The 25258-nt window shown below is 45.9% G+C and overlaps 2 protein-coding genes across 3 annotated transcripts in view; both read left to right on the forward strand.

The window, feature by feature from the left end:
* LOC136674627 (rab GTPase-activating protein 1) overlaps nucleotides 1-25258 on the forward strand; it is a 90472-nt gene that overhangs the window by 38357 nt on the left and 26857 nt on the right. The gene's annotated exons all lie outside the window — the stretch shown is intronic.
* LOC136675202 (probable G-protein coupled receptor 21) lies at nucleotides 1217-3102 on the forward strand. Its single transcript, XM_066651635.1, has one exon. The coding sequence runs from the start codon at nucleotides 2029-2031 to the stop codon at nucleotides 3049-3051; it is 1023 nt and encodes a 340-aa protein (XP_066507732.1). The 5' UTR covers nucleotides 1217-2028; the 3' UTR covers nucleotides 3052-3102.

The following is a 25258-nucleotide window of genomic DNA, read 5'->3' on the forward strand; positions in this document are numbered from 1 at the left end:
ATGGGTCATAATATTAACCACTAGAGTATGTGCTTTATTTATTGTTTATTTTTATTATTTTATTGTCTGTTTTTAACTGCAGTGTCATGCTTCCTCCAGGCATCAAAACTGATGTGTTAATTAACTACTAACTGGTAATGCTGTCAGTGCCCGAGATCTGGTTTTATAGAGTTTTGAGAAGTTGCTTCAAATATATTCAAATTAAAAAGAGCGCAGGATGTTGAAGAAAAAATATTATCCAAAGAAAAATAATCATTGGGATTTCGCAGCGTTAATATAAAAATGTAGAAGATATATGTAGTTTATTAGTCTTTTTGGACTGAAAACTAATAGGGAATTATAAATAAAGTTATTTGATTAGTTCACTATGCAACCACTGTTGCTTCTCTATAAGGCACCATTTTACATCAAACTGATCTGAATGGTTCTATTGACAGTTGAATAATGGGATTATTCTGTAGTTGTTTAATGGTTGGTGGCAGACACATTTTAAAAATCGATCTTGTCAATGTTGGAGGGTATGAATTGAGTTGGAAATGTGCTTCAGAATATCGTTTTAGTCATTTACACTGTATTTTATTTTTATTTTAGCCGTATTACATTCATTTTCATACTTCATAGTCGTCCTGTGATCAGCTTACGTCTTTGCAATGTTTTGCAAAAAGCACTCAGTGCCAATAAAGCAGTTATTGAACATACCGGAGTGAGAAGGAGTTAAGGGGCTCTGGGAAGAATTCTGGGGAAAGTAGCTGACCTCCTGCTGCTGTGTTCATGTGCAGGCATGTGAGATGGAGAGGGTTGGGGGGGGGGGGCAGGTTTAGAGTGTGGCTGATGTAAGGGAATGTGAGGGGTTGGAGTGGGGGTGTGTGTGGTTACAAATCTTTTGTTTTTGTGTGTTACAATGAGGTATGGATGTGCTTGGAAAAAGGAATCCAAGAATGGAAACATTTGCTTCTCTGTGTATCTTAAAGACAGGAAGTTAATGTGAGAAATTAAAGTGTGTGTGTTTGGGTCTGTGTCTGTCAAAGAGAAGGGGATGCCTCCACTCGTGTTTCTGCATCTGCTTACTGGCTGGAATGAAAAGTGGGTGGAGCTTTCCTGCTGCTGCAGCAGTATGCACTGGAAGGGAGGGAGAGAAAAAGCACGAATGCATTATTGCTACTGAGAGAGAGAGAGAGAGAGAGAAAGGGAGGGAGGGAGGAAGGCTGTACACTCTGCATTGTGCCACTCTCCCCCTCATTTCCATTCCAGACGCTGGCTTCTCTCAGGAGAGCCCCTCTCTCCGTTTGAAATGCCAATCACCGCTGGCTGTGCCTTCATCCTCGATCACACACGCTTTCCCTGTGCTAATGCCAGCATGCGAAAGCCTGGCACCAAGGAGATCTCCCGCTCTTCTTCTGCCGACTGAAGTTACCGCGAGGGGGGAACGGCATCTGGATGACGGATTTTGTCCTGTCTGAGGATAGCGAGCTTTTGAACGTGCTCCTTTTTCCCAAAGCGTTCTAAATTCTGGACACTAACCACCAATACTAGTACAGAAGGGGACTATGTAATCCAAAGGGTGAGAACTTCACTTCCTCTGGCTTTTTTCTGTGCTCTGACTCCCTCCTTCAACATCCTGTCATTGGCATTGGACTGCCCTGCTCCAGCACAGCTGTGCCTCTCCTGTAAAGACTTGAAGAATGAGAAAGACAAGGGCAAATGTGCACGCTGGTACATCCAGTTTTGCTAGGGGTTTGAGCCTCTGGTTTTAAAGCCTGTATTGTCATCGCTTTGCATTACGTTCCTGTGTTGTTTTTTTGTTTTGTTTTTTTGTGCCGAGGGTATCGGCACTTACTTGTGCGAGAGGATACACTTACGCTGCCAAGGCTAGCGTCTCACATTGCTGCTGAAATGGCAGACGGCCGGCACGGGCACATCTCTCCTGTCTGCGGGGGAAAGCCACACACAGGCCGGTCTATGCTGAGCTAGTCCCCCCCGAGGAAGATCTCCTCCCTCCTAGCGTGCCCAAGCACACCTTCAAACAAAATGAACTCAACTGAGCTAAACCAGAGCACCGTGACCTTCTGCCTGCTGGACCTTGGCTACTCTCAGATCTTCAACACTTGTCTGCTGGAAGTTGCTGTCATCCTCTTCCTCACTGTGCTCATTATCTCCGGCAACCTGGTGGTGATTTTTGTGTTTCACTGTGCCCCGCTGCTCAGTCATCACACCACCAGCTCTTTCATCCAGACCATGGCGTATGCTGACTTGCTGGTGGGGGTTAGCTGCCTCATTCCTTCCTTGTCCTTGATGCACCACCTGGAAGGGCTGGATGAGGAACTTACCTGCAAGGTTTTCGGTTACATGGTGTGCGTCCTGAAGAGTGTCTCCATGGCCTCTTTAGCTTGCGTTAGCGTGGACCGCTATGTGGCGGTCACCCGACCACTTTCCTACTCCGCAGTGGTGACACCTTGCCGTGTACGAGCCTGCATAGCTGTCATCTGGCTTTACTCTGCTCTCATTTTCCTGCCCTCTTTCCTTGGCTGGGGCAAGCCGGGGTACCATGGGGATGTGGTGGAGTGGTGCTCATCTTCCTGGTCCACACAGCCTATCTTCACCGCCTTCATCGTAGCAGCGCTGTATGCCCCCGCGGCCCTCACCGTCTGCTTCACCTATGCCCACATCTTCCGCATTTGCCGCCAGCACACCCGACAGATCAGTGAGCGCCGGGCACGGTTTGGACGGCACGAGCCTGAACCCGGTGAACAAGCTTGTCCTGACAAACGTTACGCTACTGTGCTCTTCCGGATCACAAGTGTCTTTTACCTACTATGGCTACCATACATCATCTACTTCCTACTGGAAAGTGCCGGAATATACCATCATCCTGCTGCTTCTTTTCTGACCACGTGGTTGGCCATCAGCAACAGCTTCTGCAACTGCCTCATCTACAGCATGTCTAACAGCGCCTTCCGAAAAGGCCTCAAGCGTCTTTGTCTGCTCTGCATACAGCGCTCAGACCATACCAAGAAGCCCTCGGCCAGTACTCAACAGACCTGTCACGTGTAGAGCCCTCTATGCACTGGAGAGTGTACTGCGTCACAGCATGTCTCGGCATGGCAAGGGTAGTGGTGTCTGGGTGCCATTCCAGTTCCCGTAAGTGGATTTTGAGCGGAGCAAGCTCGCGGATGTCTGTTTGTCTACGTGAGATGTAGCAACTAGTCCTTGAGGCAAAGGAGTGACCCATAACCCCAGGCATCATAGATGAAGGGGTAGTTAAAGCTGTTGCTATGAGCAACTGGGATAAAATAACAAGCTCTGGCAAAAATGACACATCAAAAAATCAAGGGGGAAACAACCCTACTATTTTATAACACTGAAAATGTAATCATTATAAACTTGTATTATGAACATGTAAAAATTTGGTCCATATTAATGCAAATAATATATAAAATATATACTTTTTGTGACCTATATGCTTAACTTATTGTGAGGTTCTCTGATCACATGACCTAACTAACTAACAGCATATTGACATTTCTCACCCCTGGACAGCAGGTCTGTGGATTCATTATTGTTTTCTACTTTGGTGATTCAGAGTAACCTCTTTGGTCTTTTTGCCTTTGGGGCATGTTTTTAAAGGATGTAGCAATTCCTCTGCAATAGTAACTAAACAAAAACTCAATCTAGGAAAAGCAGAACCAGCTCCGCATCAAACCTGATGAAATTTGAAATTACTTAGCACAATATTCATGATGGTCTGACATCTGAGACTCACACTCTGTCACGGAGTCCTAGAGTTGCGATCCACATCTAGATCATTTGTGAAACCTTGCTTGGTGTCAAGTCAAAAATGTTTCTTGACTTTGATGCTTTGATCCCTGTGGATTCTGGGTTTGGTCAGAACAGCTCATCGTTTCTACCTGCAGGACCGCTTTAAGACCTTTGGGGACCAGAGTTTTGCAGATTTTTGACCTGCATAAAGATGCGTAATCGCTGTGGTGAATCAGGCTTAGCTCCAATTCTCCTGTAATCTGCTTCTTCATCATCACACGTTTAAGGATGGCATAACTTCGCCTGTAGTTATAGAACAAACCTTTGAGAGGATCACTAGATATACGGGATGTTCTGTTTGTCTCCAGATTGTACTGGAGATGTGCTTTTTTTGGGACACACACACAGTACCGGGTCATTCTCTTCCTACCCTGCATCAGGAGTACTGTTGATGTTTTTGTTTTTTTCTTTGCAGTGCTTCATCTGTCTGTCCTCTACCCCTGGCAAGGGAGCGGACTGTTATGTAGCCAGGGGGAGGTGCCTTCGGAAAGTGACCAACTGGAGGAGAAAAGCATTGATTGACTAGTCTTCAGCACTTCAATATGACTATTTAAAATGTATTCTTACTGTGTAGTATGCCCTTTTGATTGTGTGACTTCCACCATACCTTACATCATCTGTGTGGGATAGTTGACTTTTATGGCTTACAGTGGATTTGGGTAAAATATAGGGAACCCTGGGGTATTCCAGCAACAGACGTGTATGACTCGGCATCTGTCAAAAGAAACTGTGTTAAGGGAAAATTCTGATTTACATACTGTGTCACTAATTTATGCACATGTGCCATCTTTTGAATTGCATAATCTCTGCAGTGCACAAAGTTAGCTGATGCAGACCGAGAGCAGATTGCAGGAAGATGAGAGCAGGTAAAGGCTAGAATACAGGTCAGTGTGAATGTTCGTGACACCAGATCGCAGAGGGCACGACTCTAGTAGAAACACACAGGCGCATAAACATGAGCAAACACAAAGAACAGTTCTTGCAAAAAAAACAAATGGAGATTATGTCTCTCGATGTTATTTAATGATTACAGAAAACCACTCCAGTGTTTCCTCACTTATTAATCTGGACTGGACACATACTTACTGTAAATATTTCATAATTTATACGTGAAGGTGCCAAGAATATGGAGAACACTGGAATTCACCTCCTCGCTTATCTCTAGTAGAGCCGGCTGTGAACATTCAGGCACAGCTTATACGTCTGTTGTTCATTGGTACTGTTGAATGGGATCACTTAGATAGTATTTTGTCCTAGTTGACCAAAGTAAAAATATTTAACGGACTTTTAATGGATTTTTAAAAATAAAAACAACACGTATACATATATAAATTAGTAAGAAATAGTAAGCCGTCAGCAAAAATGCGATGTTTGAGAATGAATTGCCTTGTACTGAACATGTGGTTACCGAAGACCCTTTTTTAAATGCCTTTCTTCTGTATGCAATAGTGTTTTTGATCATGATCTTTGCCTCCTGTAACGTAGGCTGTGTCCTCTGGAGCGATTTATTTATTATATCATATACTGAAACACGTGTGTCTTGGTTTAAGTGTGTTTGTTTTATATGGAACTGTGACAAAAGATGTTCTAATTTTTTTTATGAAGTAACGGTTAGACCGTTTTGACGAGTAAAATTAGATTTTGTTTTTTAATGTCAATGCTTCAGTGCATGCCTCAGTAGCCTACAGATTTACTTTTATAATCAAAGCATCTTAATGAGTGGAGGAAAGTCGTCTTTGTACTCTTATGAGAGCAAGTTCGTTTAAACTCGTATAAATGTGGTGGAGACTGTTTTTTAACTGCCGTGTTGTGGCAGGGTGCTGTGCAATACATTTAAACATTTTTGAGAGTTTCTGGACTTAGCGGAGTGTGAGAGGGTGGGAGAACATGCGCGCACACACACACACACAATAGAAAAAGGGCTTTTATTTGTTTCAACTGTTCCAGCTGTTTGTTGAAACCTAGATTTCAATCTGGTGGCCTGTAGCCATGCGATGTTTTTGGACTCTAGCTGCAGTGCTGGAGTCAGGCTGAAGTGAGCCAAGCGCACAAGTGGCTAAACTCCAGAGCCCTCTTCTGTCCCTTCCACTTCTTTATCAAACGCACATGACATTGTGTGTGTGTGTGTGTGTCTGTATAAAACAAATGTTTTTGTACCTGAAGCTGGAGATTTTCTGAATGCTTGTGTTGTAAACAGACTCATTGAGACATGGATATTCATGTTTGATTTGTGTTTTTTTAATGCTAATTTTTATTTAATTTTTTTTTGTTAAACTGACCCTTTTGGGCCCCAGTCGAGAACTGAATTGACTTAGAAAAGGAAACTGTTCTAAACATTTTGTGTACTTGAAAACCATTTTAGTTCTCCTTCAAATGTTTGTTTTATGGACAGTTGAGTCATTTTTAATATTGCAGATATTGTATCAGAACACCTTTTATGTTTATTTTTTACACCATCTAAAAATCCTTTAAATTATCTGAATGTTTCATGAAGATTCGACCAAAACGACTTTAGTTCTTTAGTTTGACCTAAGCATGCACTGATATAGACGCTGTACTGATTCTAATGACCATAAGCAATTATCTGCCGTTACCGTTAAAACAGTGGGAATACTTTTTTCAGCCTTGACCGTTCTTTTTGATGACAATCATATATTTATCCCAGTGATAGTGCTTTCCAATTGTTGTAAAAATTCCACATAATGTATTTCTTTACATCTTCAGATGATTGTGGTGGTTTTGTACATTCAGTGGTTCTGTCCCAAAACTTAGTGAGCTGTGTAACTAGAGAGAATTTTACATCATAGTTTCACAAAGGCAGTCCCATGTTGCAACTCCCGTCTATTTAGCTCTTCTCCCTGAGAAAAATAATAAAAATGGCACTACAAACGGGGAGAGTAGAAACCACCATGCTAAAATGCTAAGGCGACGCTAGCCGCTGAGGTAAAAAAACAAAACAAAACAAAACACCGGTTGTGGGCGGGAACAAGCCGTGATGCAATCGCTCTGTAACCGAGTGTCTCAATTATCTGCCTCATGAGGACAGACGGCCGTTAGAACGCTGCCGACTTCTACAACTGTCTGTATCTAGGTTTTGGGACATCTACGTGTTGAAAGTACTGTTCTAGACTTCATTGAGAGTCCCTGTTAATGGACCAGACTTCTCTGCAGGGTCGAGAAGATAGCTGTGGAATATTCTAGACTCTTGAATAGTTTCCCAACTACTACTGTGCAAAAGTGACCACAGAATTCACCCTTTTATAATACCTTTATTTAATTTTCTGTCAATTGAGGGCAAAAAAGGGAAACAGAAAGTTACACACAAGACACAACAACTAAACAATATATCACAAGTATAAGATGTCCCTCAAAAGACTTTATTACAGCTTTTCCACACTTCAAAAATGACTTGGCTGTATCTGCTTCTCATGATACGAGTATTCCCAAGCACGTTTGATGATTTTGTTCTAAGAACATCCACTATCTTCATTCTTTGAGTGGCAGATGTCTTTCTCTCCGTTTCTCAGAAGCTCCACGTTTTTTCACACCCACAGTGTCGTGTTGTCTTCTTTAGAGCATGGACTTTCTGAATCCTTACTCAGATTTCCTTATTTGTAACGTCCACAAAACTAGCTCGTTACTGTAGTCACAGTTAAACAAATGAAGGGTTCTGTCTGACTTCTGCATAATGATATACATCTCATCTATTTAAAGAATTATTCACTAAAAGATCTTCAAAGCCCTTCTTTGGCACCTTTATTTAAAAGTGGTGGCGATGTTAAAACTAAACAGACCCTGGCATTTTTGGCACTGATCAGAGGAAAGGTTCATGTGTTGATATCGTTTTCGGGACACGTAGATGGCCTGAGCGGTTGTGTCCCTTGTTTTAAACTCTCTCTTTGATGCCAAACTTTTTTTTTTTTCCTGTGGGAAAACCGCTCTGTTCTCGCAATCAAAGCTGGGGGCTAGCGTTCTCCAGGGAGTCTCTCTCCCATGCTGACCTGCCCTGTGCTCCGCCGTATTAGGATAAGGGACTTGGAGTCCAGAAAATGGAAACTTGTGCTGGAAGTGTGTGTTTCTCCTTCAGGAAGAAAGCACACACACACACACACACATGTGCGCATGCTCCCCCTTTTTGCTCTCACTATGATCTAACTTGTAGTCCTTATTAAATTTTCTTAGGTATATTTCATTAAACATTAACATAGTTGAGCCAGACTCTGTAATAGATTGCTCATGATCTGGCCTGTTTTAAATGGCCTTGATTTGTTTTTTTTTTTTTATTTAATTCACAAGAGTGATGTGGTTTTGCTTTTTCACCTCAAAATGTCCCAAAGATTGTATTTTATCTGTTGGATTTCTTTTTCTTTTTCACAGCAAATGGTATGAGACCACTGCAAGCCTCATTGTGTGACGTCGTTTGGAATGAAGTGATTGGACTGTTACATTCCTCATCACTGTTTTTAGTGTGTTTGTTTTTTAGCAAGACAGACAAATATCTAAAACAAAGTGTGTTAGGAGTGTAGCTGAGGTACTGCGCTACTGTACCTTGAGTTTTTGTAATGATGTCATGTAGGTTTTAGAAAATAATTGTCAATTATATTTATATTCTGGTATATCTGCACTGAGGAAATAAATGTGATCTGATCATAATACAAGTTTTTACAAATTTTACAAGTGCTCTGTGTTCGCTGACTGTGTCTGGTTTTGTGTTGGTTCTAGGTTAATTTTCAATACAGATACGCAGATATTTACTGCAGCTAATGCTGGATGTTTGGCATTGCCCCACAGTGCCGTACACATACAACTGCAAACTGCACACGCAATCAGCACAGAGCTGCTAACTTTGCAAAAAATCTAAAGAAAAAGCATTTAGTGGAGAATGGCAGGGATATTTAGAGTTAATGACCGTGTGTTTTGGGTTCACTCCATTAAACTGCAGCAGTTGCACAGACTCAAAAGCTCCCCACTTTTCTTTCTTTATTTCTCTCTCTCAGCCCTCTTGCGCTCTCTCTCTCTCTCTCTCTCTCTCAGCCCTCTCGCTCTCGCTTTTTCTCTCTCTCTCTCAGCCCTCTCGCTCTCGCTTTCTCTCTCTCTCTCTCTCTCAGCCCTCTTGCGCTCTCTCTCTCTTTCAGCCCTCTCCTTCTCTCTCTCTTTCTCTCTCAGCCCTCTCGCGCTCTCTCTCTCTCTCTCTCTCAGCCCTCTCCCTTTCTCTCTCTCTCTCTCTCTCTCTCTCTCTCTCTCTCTCTCTCTCTCAGCCCTCTCGCTCTCTCTCTTTCAGCCCCCCCCCTCTCTCTCTCTCAGCCCTCTCGCTCTCGCTTTCTCTCTCTCTCTCTCTCTCAGCCCTCTTGCGCTCTCTCTCTCTTTCAGCCCTCTCCTTCTCTCTCTCTTTCTCTCTCAGCCCTCTCGCGCTCTCTCTCTCTCTCTCTCTCAGCCCTCTCCCTTTCTCTCTCTCTCTCTCTCTCTCTCTCTCTCTCTCTCTCTCTCTCTCTCTCTCTCTCTCAGCCCTCTCGCTCTCTCTCTTTCAGCCCCCCCCCTCTCTCTCTCTCAGCCCTCTCGTGCTCTTGCTTTCTCTCTCTCTCTCTCTCTCTCTCTCTCTCTCTCAGCCCCCCCCCCCCTCTCTCAGCCGTCTCTCAGCCCTCTGTCTCTCTCTCTCTCAGCCCTCTTGCTCTCTGTTCTCCTGGGAGCTTTCATCAGACCAGCTCCAGACCCCAGGTTTCATAATCAACTTGCCCAAAGTAAAACAAAGTGCCATTTTGCCCATTGTTGCTACTCACAATGGAGACGAAAAAAGTACAGTGTTTCCTGCGGAAGCCCCTCCCCCCTCCACCTCTAGATACACCACACACACACTTCCAATATACACAAAATCCCACTATCACAGCCAGCACCAAAACACAAACTGTGTTTTGACCTTCCCACTCAAGCAGAACTCCACTTTAGCCTGTTCCAAACAGAGCTTATGTCACTAGTGTTTGTGTGTATTTTTATCCGTTTTCTCCCGTCATGCGTACACTGATAAGCCATAACATTACCTCCTCGTTTCTTCACTCACTGTTCGTTCTCTCAGCTCCATTGACCACACAGGAGCACTTACTAGTTCAGCAGTTCCAGACTGTAGTTAATCTGCTGTTCTGCATTCTTTTTCCTGCTCTACAATGTTCAGGACACTCACAGGACCACCACAGAGCAGGTGTGTGTGGATCAGACACTGCAGTGCTGCTGGAGTTTGTAAACAGTGTCTACTCATGAATGTACAAGTGTATGAAAGTATGGTAATATTATAATCAGACAAAATGTTAGGTGCAGGCCCTGTGCTGACACTTCTCTAGTCTGTGGTCATTCACACTAGTACAAAACACAAGCATACAACAGCGCTAATCTAAAACGGGCCTGAGTTGTGTCGTTTAAAACAGATTTACAATGTGTGAGAGTTTATACACAGATAATAGACATCAGTGATACATAATGGAGCGAGAGATACAGGTAGAGAGCCGGTCTCTCCTTTGTCTGGTCCGAACCGACCAAGCAAGGCAGCAGGCTGAGAAAAACCATGAAAAGGTGTTGGTCCTGGGAACGTTTAAGAGGGAACGAAGCAAAACAATAATGGGGGAAGAAGTAGACTGTTGGTTGGCACCCTCCATTAATTCTTTGTTTGTTATTCATTTCTTCCTGTCATTCTTTCTGCTCTGCTTTTCTTAAGTTTCTGCCTTCCTCCTTGGAAGCTGCATTAGAATTTTTCAGAGGGTGAGTGAGATTCTCACTGCGCTGACTGCATTATTGCTAGTGCCCAGAATAGTGTGTTGACTCATTTATTTCAAGGCCAGCTTCTGCTAATGAGGTCGTATTATTGGCAGCTTTTCTTTATCCCCCTAATGGATAATTATGAACCATTTTAGATTTGATACACAGGAATTTGTTGAAGAATAGCTTGACTTTTTTATTTACCAGATTCCTTGATTAGCATAACAAGAAGGGTGTACTGAGGTTTTCCTTGGGCCTCTCATTGGTTTTGACCTGGCTTTTAAACCTAGATTAAATGGAGTTTTAAGTGTCATGGAATCTCATCAAAAGCAATCTCATATTTATAAGAATTATATTTATAAATATATTTGGAAAAAAAGAGGTTGGATCACTTTAATATAAAATGGATTGTCATAAATTCATTCATTCATTATCTGTAACCGCTTATCCAATCTAGGGTCGCGGGGGGTCCAGAGCCTACCTGGAATCATTGGGCGCAAGGCGGGAATACACCCTGGAGGGGGCGCCAGTCCTTCACAGGGCAACACACACACACACATTCACTCACACATACGGACACTTTTGAGTCGCCAATCCATCTACCAACGTGTGTTTTTTGGACTGTGGGAGGAAACCGGAGCACCTGGAGGAAACCCACGCAGACACAGGGAGAACACACCACACTCCTCACAGACAGTCACCCGGAGGAAACCCACGCAGACACAGGGAGAACACACCACACTCCTCACAGACAGTCACCCGGAGGAAACCCACGCAGACACAGGGAGAACACACCACACTCCTCACAGACAGTCACCCGGAGGAAACCCACGCAGACACAGGGAGAACACACCACACTCCTCACAGACAGTCACCCGGAGGAAACCCACGCAGACACAGGGAGAACACACCACACTCCTCACAGACAGTCACCCGGAGGAAACCCACACAGACACAGGGAGAACACACCACACTCCTCACAGACAGTCACCTGGAGCGGGAATCGAACCCACAACCTCCACGTCCCTGGAGCTGTGTGACTGCGACACCTACCTGCTGCGCCACCGTGCCGCCCTTTGTCATAAATGCACCTCAGAAATACAAGATATAAAATACAAGAAAAATGTAATGAAATACCTGTATTTTTACTTGGGTTCTATTCCTTCATTTTAATTTGGACAACTTTATCATTGTGTTTATTTATTAATTATATGTTGAAGCAGTTTCACGTAAGTGTGGATATTTAATGTCTGTACTGAACAAATGCTGCCATCCTTCAGGTGAGACGTAAAAATGAGGTCCTGACTCTGAGGTCATAAAACATCCCTGGGCATTTCCTCAAGTTGATGTGTCGCCGCAAAGTCCTGCTACCTCTGTCATTTATCATCCTCATCCTCAGATTAATTGGTTTAATAATTCCCTCTATATGTAATAACTAGCAGTGGGACTTGATTAAAAAAATAATCGAATTTATTAGAAGCTTTGTAATTAATTATTCGAAATTAATCATATTTTAATCACATTTCAATATTTAGCGTGTGAAATACTGATTGAAGTTTGGTTGATGAATGAATCAACGAACATAAACTTAAATTCAAAATCTTGTTAAATACATAAAAAAAATATCCTCTACTTCGCGGAAATTCGTTTTTCGCGGGTGGTCTTGGAACGGATCCCCCGTGAAAAACAATGGAATCACTGTACTGTTAACGTTACTGACCTGCGCTAGCCCCAACATGTTTTGCGTTGAGGTGGTAACGAACGGTGGAAGTGCTCCTGTGATAAACAAACTCCTTCCTGCATGAAGTGCAAATAACATTTTTGTTTGTGCTTCCATCTGGAAGTTTCTTGTATTTAAATTTCCCATCCACCACCGTAGTCTCTTCCGTCATCTCCATCATGTTCATCACATTGTGCGTCGTTATAATCTGTACGCCTGGAACTCATGCACTGAGAAACTTTCCATGGTGCAAAGTGCGATTAAAATGCTTTACATTTTTTATTTCTTTATTTTCCCCGTAAATAATTAATTGAGTGTTCTCCCCGTGTCCGCGTGGGTTTTCTCCGGGTGCTCCGGTTTTCTTCCACAGTCCAAAAACACACGTTGGTAGGTGGATTGGCGACTCAAGAGTGTCCGTAGGTGTGAGTGTGTGTTGCCCTGTGAAGGACTGGCGCCCCCTCCAGGGTGTATTCCCTCCTCGCGCCCAATGATTCCAGGTAGGCTCTGGCCCCACCACGACCCTGAACTGGATAAGGGTTACAGATAATGAATGAATGAATGATAATTAATCGAAATTAACGCGTTAAAGTCCCACCCCCTAGTAATAACTGATATGTGATGTTTTGAGTATCTAGAAAAGCACTGTATAGATATCATTCATTCCTTCATCAAGAAGAGTAGCGTTACTGCAGCAAAAAGGCACAAGCTGTTTATTAGTATGCTTGATTTCAGAAAAAATGCTGCATGATGCAGGTGTCCATTAATTTTTGGACTTGTATGCCACATTTGAGATCACCTTAGAGTTGATATTTGTGTCAAATTTGATGCAGTTTGCACGTGACTAATAATTGTTCAAAAATAACGTAACGTTTTGGTCTCTGCTGGGCTTGTGTATATGTTTATAACGGATTAAATCAGTACTAAAATTGCAAAATCGTTTATCTTTGGAATGATACATTTTTGAAAAACACTAATGCTGTAATATATACTTTTTCTCTCTGTTGGTGCTTTGTGCATGGTTCTTTTCGGACGGTTGAGCCTCTACTGCTTTAGCAGCAAACCCTTCTCTCTCTCTCTCTCTCTCTCTCTCTCTCTCTCTCTCTCTCTCTCTCTCACACACACACAGAGAGAGAGAGCATGTACAGTGCTGTGCTCAGCTCAGCCAAGGGCTGCGGGCTGCAGATGCATTATTTAGCGTCTCCTCTCTTCCACATAAACACAGCATCAATAATGGAGAGCAGGGATAATTAATCTTTGAAAAAGGGGCTACGCTCGCTAAGACTGGAGCGTGCTGGTAGCGTGTGGAGCGTTCAGGAGACTGTATGTGTGTACATGAACCCATAATAGCAGCTGTGTGTGTGTTTTGTTCTATTAGTTGTTGCACATAATGGGCCTGACTTTTAACCCCTTAACCTTCTTGTGAAAGCATCATACCTTAAAGGGATCCAGGGAGGCAAACAATATTCATGTTAGTGATTATTTTTGACTTTTTTCGGTTTTAGCATTAAATTAAACTGCTTTGTAGTCTCTGAATGAAACAGTTTGTTTCATAGTGCCCCCCTGCCCCCCCAAGAAACACACACACACACACACACATACACACAGGGTCACATTTGATACATCCAGACCATTGGAGGTCATTTTGTAAAATCATTCCATGTGTGATATGTCCACAGGGTTGCATGGTCTTCTGGTAGTGTCACTGAAACAGCTCCAGGGATCTTTGGGTTGGGGGTTCAAACCCTGCCTCTGCTCACTGTCTGTGAGGAGTGTGGTGTGTTCTACCTGTGTCTGTGTGGGTTTCCACCGGGTGACTGTCTGTGAAGAGTTTTGTGTGTTCTCCCTGTGTCTGTGTGGGTTTCCTCCGGGTGACCGTCTGTGAGGAGTTTGGTGTGTTCTCCCTGTGTCTGTGTGTGTTTCCTCCGGGTGACTGTCTGTGAGGAGTGTGGTGTGTTCTCTCTGTGTCTGCGTAGGTTTCCTCCGGGTGACTGTCTGTGAAGAGTTTGGTGTGTTCTCCCTGTGTCTGTGTGGGTTTCCTCCGGGTGACTGTCTGTGAGGAGTGTGGTGTGTTCTCCCTGTGTCTGTGTGGGTTTCCTCCGGGTGACTGTCTGTGAAGAGTTTGGTGTGTTCTCCCTGTGTCTGCGTGGGTTTCCTCCCACAGTCCAAACCCAAATGTTGGTAGGTGGATTGGCAGTGTGAACTGAGCCACAGGTGAGACTGCGTGAGCGTGTGACTGACTGGATGAGTGTGTGGTGTTTCTGTCGTGTGCCCAAATGATGCAGACACAACCGACAAACACTAGCACTGCATATGCATTGTACCTTTTTTTAATTAAAATACACACATAGACATTCTTAATATTGATATACATAGCTTTATTCTATTCATTGAAATTCAACTCTGTATGATTTGTAAGAGAGCAGTATGAACAGAGAGGCATGAGGTGGGAGAATGGCAGATATGGGAACACAGAGCTCATAGCCCACAGCTTTGGTTTGTGTTGTACTGTGTGTAGAGGAATAAAAAGCTGATGAAAAATGAAGAGAGGAGAAAGAGCATATAAAAAATCAGGTTTTGTTTATGTATGTGTGTGTGCTGTCTTTATGTGGGATTGGTGGTATAAAAGATTGCAGGACAAGTCAGACTGACGGTGTGTGTGTGTGTGTGTGTGTGACCCTAAGATTAATCCTGCTTTTAAGAGGAGACAGTAGCAGTATATTTGAGTGAGATGAATAAAACATGGCGTCCTGGATTCAGCCCGAACCCCACTGCTCAGACATGCAGAGAGGGTTGGACAGACAGGAGGAAATCCCCCCACCTCCACTGGGAATGTGTGTGTGTGTGTGTGTGTGTGTGTGTCTCTGTCCATCCATTTGGATCGCGGTGGCATGTCCTGTCGTGGGGCGACTTGAGTTAGTAATGAAGTTTAATTCAAGCCTCAAGACTCTTACACACCCTCTCAGAAATAAACACTCCACCATAAATATGTGTAATACACACTCTGAATGGATCACAGTAAATGAAACAACCTCCTCCGCACGCTTTAGCCATGTCTGACTCAGATCTTCTCCATGATACATGGTCTTATTTGAGGCTTTGGACCTCACTCCGTCTCTACCTGGGATTTTCCCCACATTAGGCAAGTTAATGCAGCTCTACTTAGCCTCCTGTTGTGCTCAGTCACAAGTTTGAATCATTTTCTGGGCTCAGGCTGTAGCAGCATGGTCACTGAGACCGACTGGATCAAGCTGCTAGTCCCCAGGCTTTTGCACTAATGCCTCAAAGCCAAAGATTAGACCTGCAAAACAGCTAATGAGTATTTGGAGACTTGAGGCTAGGGATTACAGATCCCCAGGCCTGGCTGTAGTGCGTGGGTTTTTTCTCTTGTTATCTTTGTAATTAAAGATGGTGAAAGCTAATATCGCTGGACCTCTGGTTTAAAGCAGCGGTTCGGCTCAAACCCCCTGACCTCAGGTGTGTTTGCTCATTTGAGCCGAGTTTGTTGGTGGAGAATCTGAGGAAAGTTTGGTGATGCAGGATGCATTGTCAGCGGATAATTGCTTTAATAATGATTGGCATGCTTGGCTGTGGCTTGAATATTTACTAGTAATGTTAGTCCTGATTGATGTAATCTCAGCTCTGCATTTTATACATGTTCATATATGTGTGATTGACAGGTGTGAACCTGAAAAATCATGGCACAAATTGTCAAGCCACAATTTGTTTCATTTGGGGTTAAGGGGGACATTGTTAGAAAAGCCAAACCAAACTGAAAATGTACAGATGGTGAAGCTAAATGTTAGAGCTAGGTAAGGTATTAGAAATGGTACTGAAGTGGCAGAATTGAAGAGGTAGGTGTCGCTGTCACACAGCTCCAGGGACCTGGAGGTTGTGGGTTCGAGTCCCGCTCCGGGTGACTGTCTGTGAGGAGTGTGGTGTGTTCTCCCTGTGTCTGCGTGGGTTTCCTCCGGGTGACTGTCTGTGAGGAGTGTGGTGTGCTCTCCCTGTGTCTGCGTGGGTTTCCTCCGGGTGACTGTCTGTGAGGAGTGTGGTGTGTTCTCTCTGTGTCTGCGTGGGTTTCCTCCGGGTGACTGTCTGTGAGGAGTGTGGTGTGTTCTCCTTTTGTCTGCGTGGGTTTCCTCCGGGTGACTGTCTGTGAGGAGTGTGGTGTGTTCTCCCTGTGTCTGCGTGGGTTTCCTCCGGGTGACTGTCTGTGAGGAGTGTGGTGTGTTCTCCCTGTGTCTGCGTGAGTTTCCTCCGGGTGACTGTCTGTGAGGAGTGTGGTGTGTTCTCCCTGTGTCTGCGTGAGTTTCCTCCGGGTGACTGTCTGTGGGGAATGTGGTGTGTTCTCCCTGTGTCTGCGTGGGTTTCCTCCGGGTGACTGTCTGTGGGGAATGTGGTGTGTTCTCCCTGTGTCTGCGTGGGTTTCCTCCGGGTGCTCCGGTTTCTTCCCACAGTCTAAAAACACACGTTAGTAGGTGGATTTTCAACTCAAAAGTGTCTGTAGGTGTGAGTGAATGTGTGTGTGTGTCGCCTTGTGAAGGACTGGCGCCCCCTCCAGGGTGTGTTCCTGCTTTGCACCCAGTGATTCCAGGTAGGTTCTGAACTGGTTAAGAGTTACAGACAATGAATAAATAAAGCAGGGATTTAAAACTTACCACAGTCTCGAACATTTGCTAAAGATGTAATTTTAAAAATTAATTACTTACTATTTTCGATAACTCAATTGTTATTAATAATATGCTAATTGTCATGGTAACAATTACTCTGACACTGGGATATACAAACGAAAAGTCTTTATTTATATATGATTGTATTGTTATTAACTATATAAATATGTAATGATTGTAAAATTCCAAAGTCTTGGCAAATGGATCATTGCCTGCATTTTTTCTCCCTGAGAAATTACTGTGGTGGGTTTGTGGCTTTGAGTCACCTTGAAGAAGAACTGTTAAATCACTGTGATAATGAGACAGGAGAAACGCCACTGTCTACTAAACACCCCCCCCCCTCTCTCTCTCTCTTTGTCTGTCTGTCTCTCTCTCTCTCTGTCTCTCTCTCTGTGTGTGTGTGACCACAAGTCAGCCCTCAGTAAGAACAAAGGTCCATATTTGATTGGGCCTGATCTATTATCAGCACTGAGGATGGCAAAGCATGTGATTTGTCATCCTCATTGCTTTCCCCTCCCTCCCTCCCCCAATTCTCTCTCTCTCTCTCTATCGCTCTCTCTCTCTCTATTTTATCGCATCTCTCTGTTTAATTTTTGTCTTTAGTACTTTCTCTCTGTGTGTGTTTTGTCCCTTTCTCTCTGCATTCCATAATAATAGTTGCCCTCTCTTTCTGCTTCCTTTTCTTTTCCTCCTTTTCAGATTCTCTTGTGCTCCCTATTGTGTAATATTCTATTCTTCTTTTCTCTTTTTATGTTTCCTTGTCTCCGTTGCCCCCCTTCTTCCCTGCAACTCCAGCTCTTTTGTAAACACACACAAGAAAAAGAGGGGAAGAAAGCGACGCCGCCTATAAATAGCTCTTGTATAATCTGAGCTGGCGGTTAGGTGATGTACTGCAGTGTGGTATATAAGGTTAGTTTAGTTTATCTGGATTTCTGTTTATAAGTGTGAACTTGAAAAAGTCTTACCAGAGCCACATGATCTCTGGACGCCTGCACATTCGGGCTTCAGTCCAGTAACATGGGTCATGTGACCACCCGAGTCTTACGCAGATCTAGTATCACATCATTTAATGGGGTGAAGTTGTTCAGAAACCCGTGTGTGTGTGTGTGTGTTCACAGATATCGGTGTCTAATCATATTTGTGGTTCGTAGTATGAGGTAATTAGTTCTAATAAACAAAACGTAGTCTCTGCTCAAAGAGGGGTCCATTTATAGACTTCAATTTACTGTGTGATGAACAGGACGCTGTATAACTGGGCTAAATGAGGACCTTAAGTGGAACAAATTAGCTGAGTGGAAATTGCATGAACATTAAGAGTACACACCACCCCTCCATGTGTTTATACACACACACACAAACACCCCACACATTCTAAATTAATTTGGTGCTGTAGATTTTAAGGCAGGGCTTGTTTAACTCTGGCCTGGAGCCAGTTCATGTGATGAGTGCACTGGTCATGTGATTGCCAGGTTCTCCACAGCTGTGAAAAGAGTTTCTTGTTTCTTTCTCTCTTACATTCCTTCTCATCTTTTTTTAGACTCCATCTCTATCAGTCTTCGCTCTCATTCTCTTTCTGCTTGTTTACATTTTGCTTGTAACACTACTTTTTCTTGTATTTTATTTTTTAAGAGCCAGCTCCATTGGTATATGACAGAGGGAGCTGACAGAACTGGTTTGAAAGTACTTAAAGGGGGCATATTTAAACTCATTTTCCACAGAGGAACACATTTCATTCATTCATTCATTCATTGTCTGTAACCCTTCTCCAGTTCGGGGTCACGGTGGGTCCAGAGCCTACCTGGAATCATTTGGCGCAAGGCGGGAATACACCCTGGAGGGGGCGCCAGTCCTTCACAGGGCAACACACACATTCACTCACACACTCACACCTACGGACACTTTTGAGTCACCAATCCACCTACCAACGTGTGTTTTTGGACTGTGGGAGGATACCGGAGCACCCGGAGGAAACCCACGTAGACAAAGGCAGAACACACCACACTCCTCACAGACAGTCACCCAGAGGAAACCCACGCAGACACAGGGAGAACACACCACACTCCTCACAGACAGTCACCCGGAGGATACCCACGCAGACACAGGGAGAACATACCACACTCCTCACAGACAGTCACCTGGAGGAAACCCACGCAGACACAGGGAGAACACACCACACTCCTCACAGACAGTCACCCGGAGGAAACCCATGCAGACACAGGGAGGACACACCACACTCCTCACAGACAGTCACCCGGAGGAAACCCACGCAGACACAGGGAGAACACACCACACTCCTCACAGACAGTCACCCGGAGGAAACCCACGCAGACACAGGGAGGACACACCACACTCCTCACAGACAGTCACCCGGAGGAAACCCACGCAGACACAGGGAGAACACACCACACTCCTCACAGACAGTCACCCGGAGGAAACCCACGCAGACACAGGGAGAACACACCACACTCCTCACAGACAGTCACCCGGAGGAAACCCATGCAGACACAGGGAGAACACACCACACTCCTCACAGACAGTCACCCGGAGGAAACCCACACAGACACAGGGAGAACACACCACACTCCTCACAGACAGTCACCTTGTGGAAACCCACACAGACACAGGGAGAACACACCACACTCCTCACAGACAGTCAACCGGAGGAAACCCACGCAGACACAGGGAGAACACACCACACTCCTCACAGACAGTCACCCGGAGCGGGAATCGAACCCACAACCTCCAGGTCCCTGGAGCTGTGTGACTGCGACACTACCTGTCAAAATACCACAAGGATGAAAAACACAGCACTTTTCTTACCCAGTCTAAACAGCCTTGTTCAGAAAGGGAGGTTTAAGCACCTGTTCTTTAAAATGAGATCGCGGAGAGAAGCAGAAGCTCTGGTTTTTAGCTGCTTTATTCTCCATTCTTGCTTTTTTCTGTGCTCTTATTTCTCTGTGCTTTGTTTCTGTGTTTTGCCTCAGTTCAAACTCATCTATGCGCTCTGGCATAAACCCAGGTGTAGCTCAGTGATAGTAGAGACTCAGGAAGATCCTAAAGTCCCTGCACTCTACGTATGGTGCAGCGCAAAATCAGAACGGCTCACGATCACGGATAAGTGGAAATGTGTTATATTATGTAGTGTGTGCTTTGGTGGGCTCCTGATCTCCAAATGAATGTTCACCTGCACTGAACAGCTGGTGTTTTTCATAATATGTCCCCTTTAAAATTACATTCTTTCAGCTGTAGTTGACATCTACTTGAATTATATGTTCTGTGATCCCCAGCAGAGCAACATGGAGTCACATGGAGCGGAGTCACAACCAGAACATTTGTTGCCAAACATTAATCTTTCTGTTTCTATTCAAAACAGATGAAATATGAATTATATATGAAGTAATAATAATTTATGTCCACAATACACAGGTCATTGCAGTGGTGTGCAGTTGTGAAATTCATTCTGCAGTTGTGTGTCTTCTGAAGACATCTGTATTCAAAAGACAAAGAAAATAAAATAAAAACATCTGAGAAGATCTGAGATGCACGAAAGTTCCCTGTTAGGGCCATTTTCAGAAGCCACTTACTTAACCAAACAGCTGTAGTGCAAGCTGGAAGAGGCCATGTTTTTGTTTAGACTGACAAAAGGTATTTGTTCTGTAGAGCAACGCGAACTGGGTGAACATTTAGATCTTGCTCAGAGACAGACAGAGAGAGAGGGAGACTCATAGAGGGACAGACAGAGAGAGAGAGGGAGGCTCAGAGAGGGACAGACAGACAGAGAGAGAGGGAAACTCAGAGTGACAGACAGAGAGAGAGAGAGGGAAACTCAGAGAGAGAGAGAGGGACAGACAGAGAGAGAGAGGGAGACTCAGAGGGACAGACAGACAGAGAGAGAGGGAGACTCAGAGAGACAGACAGACAGAGAGAGAGGGAGACTCAGAGAGGGACAGACAGAGAGAGAGAGACAGACAGAGAGAGACAGACAGAGAGAGAGAGGGAGACTCAGAAAGGGACAGACAGAGAGAGAGGGAGACTCGGAGAGGGACAGACAGAGAGAGAGAGGGAGACTTAGAAAGGGACAGACAGAGAGAGAGGAAGACTTGGAGAGGGACAGACAGACAGAGAGAGAGAGGCTCAGAGAGGGACAGACAGAGAGAGAGAGGGAGACTCAGAGAGGGACAGACAGAGAGAGAGAGGGAGACTCAGAGAGGGACAGACAGAGAGAGAGAGGGAGACTCAGAGAGGGACAGACAGAGAGAGAGGGAGACTCAGAAAGGGACAGACAGAGAGAGAGGGAGACTCGGAGAGGGACAGACAGACAGAGAGAGAGACTCGGAGAGGAACAGACAGACAGAGAGAGAGAGACTCGGAGAGGGACAGACAGAGAGAGAGAGAGGGAGACTCGGAGAGGGACAGACAGAGAGAGAGAGGGAGACTCAGAAAGGGACAGACAGAGAGAGAGGGAGACTCGGAGAGGGACAGACAGACAGAGAGAGAGAGACTCGGAGAGGGACAGACAGACAGAGAGAGAGAGACTCGGAGAGGGACAGACAGACAGAGAGAGAGAGGCTCAGAGAGGGACAGACAGAGAGAGAGAGGGAGGCTCGGAGAGAGACAGACAGAGAGAGAGAGGGAGACTCAGAAAGGGACAGACAGAGAGAGAGGGAGACTCGGAGAGGGACAGACAGAGAGAGAGAGGGAGATTTAGAAAGGGACAGACAGAGAGAGAGGGAGACTCGGAGAGGGACAGACAGACAGAGAGAGAGAGAGACTCGGAGAGGGACAGACAGACAGAGAGAGAGAGACTCGGAGAGGGACAGACAGACAGAGAGAGAGAGGCTCAGAGAGGGACAGACAGAGAGAGAGAGGGAGGCTCGGAGAGAGACAGACAGAGAGAGAGAGGGAGACTCAGAAAGGGACAGACAGAGAGAGAGGGAGACTCGGAGAGGGACAGACAGAGAGAGAGAGGGAGATTTAGAAAGGGACAGACAGAGAGAGAGGAAGACTCGGAGAGGGACAGAGAGAGAGAGAGACAGGGAGACTCAGAGAGGGACAGACAGAGAGAGAGGAAGACTCGGAGAGGGACAGAGAGAGAGAGAGACAGGGAGACTCAGAGAGGGACAGACAGACAGAGAGAGAGGGAGACTCGGAGAGGGACAGAGGGAGAGAGAGAGAGAGAGAGAGAGGGAGACTCAGAAAGGGACAGACAGGGAGAGAGGAAGACTCGGAGAGGGACAGAGAGAGAGAGAGACAGGGAGACTCAGAGAGGGACAGACAGAGAGAGAGGGAGACTCTGAGAGGGACAGACAGAGAGAGAGAGGGAGGCTCGGAGAGAGACAGACAGAGAGAGAGAGGGAGACTCAGAAAGGGACAGACAGAGAGAGGGAGACTCGGAGAGGGACAGACAGAGAGAGGGAGACTTAGAAAGGGACAGACAGAGAGAGAGGAAGACTCGGAGAGGGACAGACAGAGAGAGAGAGGGAGACTCAGAAAGGGACAGACAGAGAGAGAGGGAGACTCGGAGAGGGACAGACAGAGAGAGAGAGGGAGACTCAGAAAGGGACAGACAGAGAGAGAGGGAGACTCGGAGAGGGACAGACAGACAGAGAGAGAGAGAGACTCGGAGAGGGACAGACAGACAGAGAGAGAGAGACTCGGAGAGGGACAGACAGACAGAGAGAGAGAGGCTCAGAGAGGGACAGACAGAGAGAGAGAGGGAGGCTCGGAGAGAGACAGACAGAGAGAGAGAGGGAGACTCAGAAAGGGACAGACAGAGAGAGAGGGAGACTCGGAGAGGGACAGAGAGAGAGAGAGACAGGGAGACTCAGAAAGGGACAGACCGAGAGAGAGGAAGACTCGGAGAGGGACAGAGAGAGAGAGAGACAGGGAGACTCAGAGAGGGACAGACAGACAGAGAGAGAGGGAGACTCGGAGAGGGACAGAGGGAGAGAGAGAGAGAGAGAGAGAGGGAGACTCAGAAAGGGACAGACAGGGAGAGAGGAAGACTCGGAGAGGGACAGAGAGAGAGAGAGACAGGGAGACTCAGAGAGGGACAGACAGAGAGAGAGGGAGACTCGGAGAGGGACAGACAGAGAGAGAGAGGGAGGCTCGGAGAGAGACAGACAGAGAGAGAGAGGGAGACTCAGAAAGGGACAGACAGAGAGAGGGAGACTCGGAGAGGGACAGACAGAGAGAGGGAGACTTAGAAAGGGACAGACAGAGAGAGAGGAAGACTCGGAGAGGGACAGACAGAGAGAGAGAGGGAGACTCAGAAAGGGACAGACAGAGAGAGAGGGAGACTCGGAGAGGGACAGACAGAGAGAGAGAGGGAGACTCAGAAAGGGACAGACAGAGAGAGAGGGAGACTCGGAGAGGGACAGACAGACAGAGAGAGAGAGAGACTCGGAGAGGGACAGACAGACAGAGAGAGAGAGACTCGGAGAGGGACAGACAGACAGAGAGAGAGAGGCTCAGAGAGGGACAGACAGAGAGAGAGAGGGAGGCTCGGAGAGAGACAGACAGAGAGAGAGAGGGAGACTCAGAAAGGGACAGACAGAGAGAGAGGGAGACTCGGAGAGGGACAGACAGAGAGAGAGAGGGAGATTTAGAAAGGGACAGACAGAGAGAGAGGAAGACTCGGAGAGGGACAGAGAGAGAGAGAGACAGGGAGACTCAGAGAGGGACAGACAGAGAGAGAGGAAGACTCGGAGAGGGACAGAGAGAGAGAGAGACAGGGAGACTCAGAGAGGGACAGACAGACAGAGAGAGAGGGAGACTCGGAGAGGGACAGAGGGAGAGAGAGAGAGAGAGAGAGAGGGAGACTCAGAAAGGGACAGACAGGGAGAGAGGAAGACTCGGAGAGGGACAGAGAGAGAGAGAGACAGGGAGACTCAGAGAGGGACAGACAGAGAGAGAGGGAGACTCGGAGAGGGACAGACAGAGAGAGAGAGGGAGGCTCGGAGAGAGACAGACAGAGAGAGAGAGGGAGACTCAGAAAGGGACAGACAGAGAGAGGGAGACTCGGAGAGGGACAGACAGAGAGAGGGAGACTTAGAAAGGGACAGACAGAGAGAGAGGAAGACTCGGAGAGGGACAGACAGAGAGAGAGAGGGAGACTCAGAAAGGGACAGACAGAGAGAGAGGGAGACTCGGAGAGGGACAGACAGAGAGAGAGAGGGAGACTCAGAAAGGGACAGACAGAGAGAGAGGGAGACTCGGAGAGGGACAGACAGACAGAGAGAGAGAGAGACTCGGAGAGGGACAGACAGACAGAGAGAGAGAGACTCGGAGAGGGACAGACAGACAGAGAGAGAGAGGCTCAGAGAGGGACAGACAGAGAGAGAGAGGGAGGCTCGGAGAGAGACAGACAGAGAGAGAGAGGGAGACTCAGAAAGGGACAGACAGAGAGAGAGGGAGACTCGGAGAGGGACAGAGAGAGAGAGAGACAGGGAGACTCAGAGAGGGACAGACAGAGAGAGAGGAAGACTCGGAGAGGGACAGAGAGAGAGAGAGACAGGGAGACTCAGAGAGGGACAGACAGACAGAGAGAGAGGGAGACTCGGAGAGGGACAGAGGGAGAGAGAGAGAGAGAGAGAGAGGGAGACTCAGAAAGGGACAGACAGGGAGAGAGGAAGACTCGGAGAGGGACAGAGAGAGAGAGAGACAGGGAGACTCAGAGAGGGACAGACAGAGAGAGAGGGAGACTCGGAGAGGGACAGACAGAGAGAGAGAGGGAGGCTCGGAGAGAGACAGACAGAGAGAGAGAGGGAGACTCAGAAAGGGACAGACAGAGAGAGGGAGACTCGGAGAGGGACAGACAGAGAGAGGGAGACTTAGAAAGGGACAGACAGAGAGAGAGGAAGACTCGGAGAGGGACAGACAGAGAGAGAGAGGGAGACTCAGAAAGGGACAGACAGGGAGAGAGAGGTAGACACAGAGAGACTTTGGTGCTTAGCAAAGACATGCACACATACATTTAATGTGCTTCCTTCATCTCATTGCTCACTATCACAGACACTTGAGCATACACACAGATGCATGGTTGTGACTTTTAACATTGCCATGTTAAAAAAACCCAAAAAAACATTGTCTTTATGCTGTTTTAGGGCATAGGTCACATGCATAATGTCCAATGTGTATTATATATAAATGTCTACATCAGAGGTGCACAACTCCAGCATGGCGTGGTGATTTCAGTGTTCAGACACCAGTGAGAGCAGCGTATAACACACTCACCCAGTCACTCTCACACTCGCACATGTGGGCAGTTTTGCACAAAACCCACATCACAGTAATAATTAACAAATAA

Source organism: Hoplias malabaricus, chromosome 18, assembly GCF_029633855.1.
Source record: "Hoplias malabaricus isolate fHopMal1 chromosome 18, fHopMal1.hap1, whole genome shotgun sequence".
Taxonomy (NCBI): Eukaryota; Metazoa; Chordata; class Actinopteri; order Characiformes; family Erythrinidae; genus Hoplias; species Hoplias malabaricus.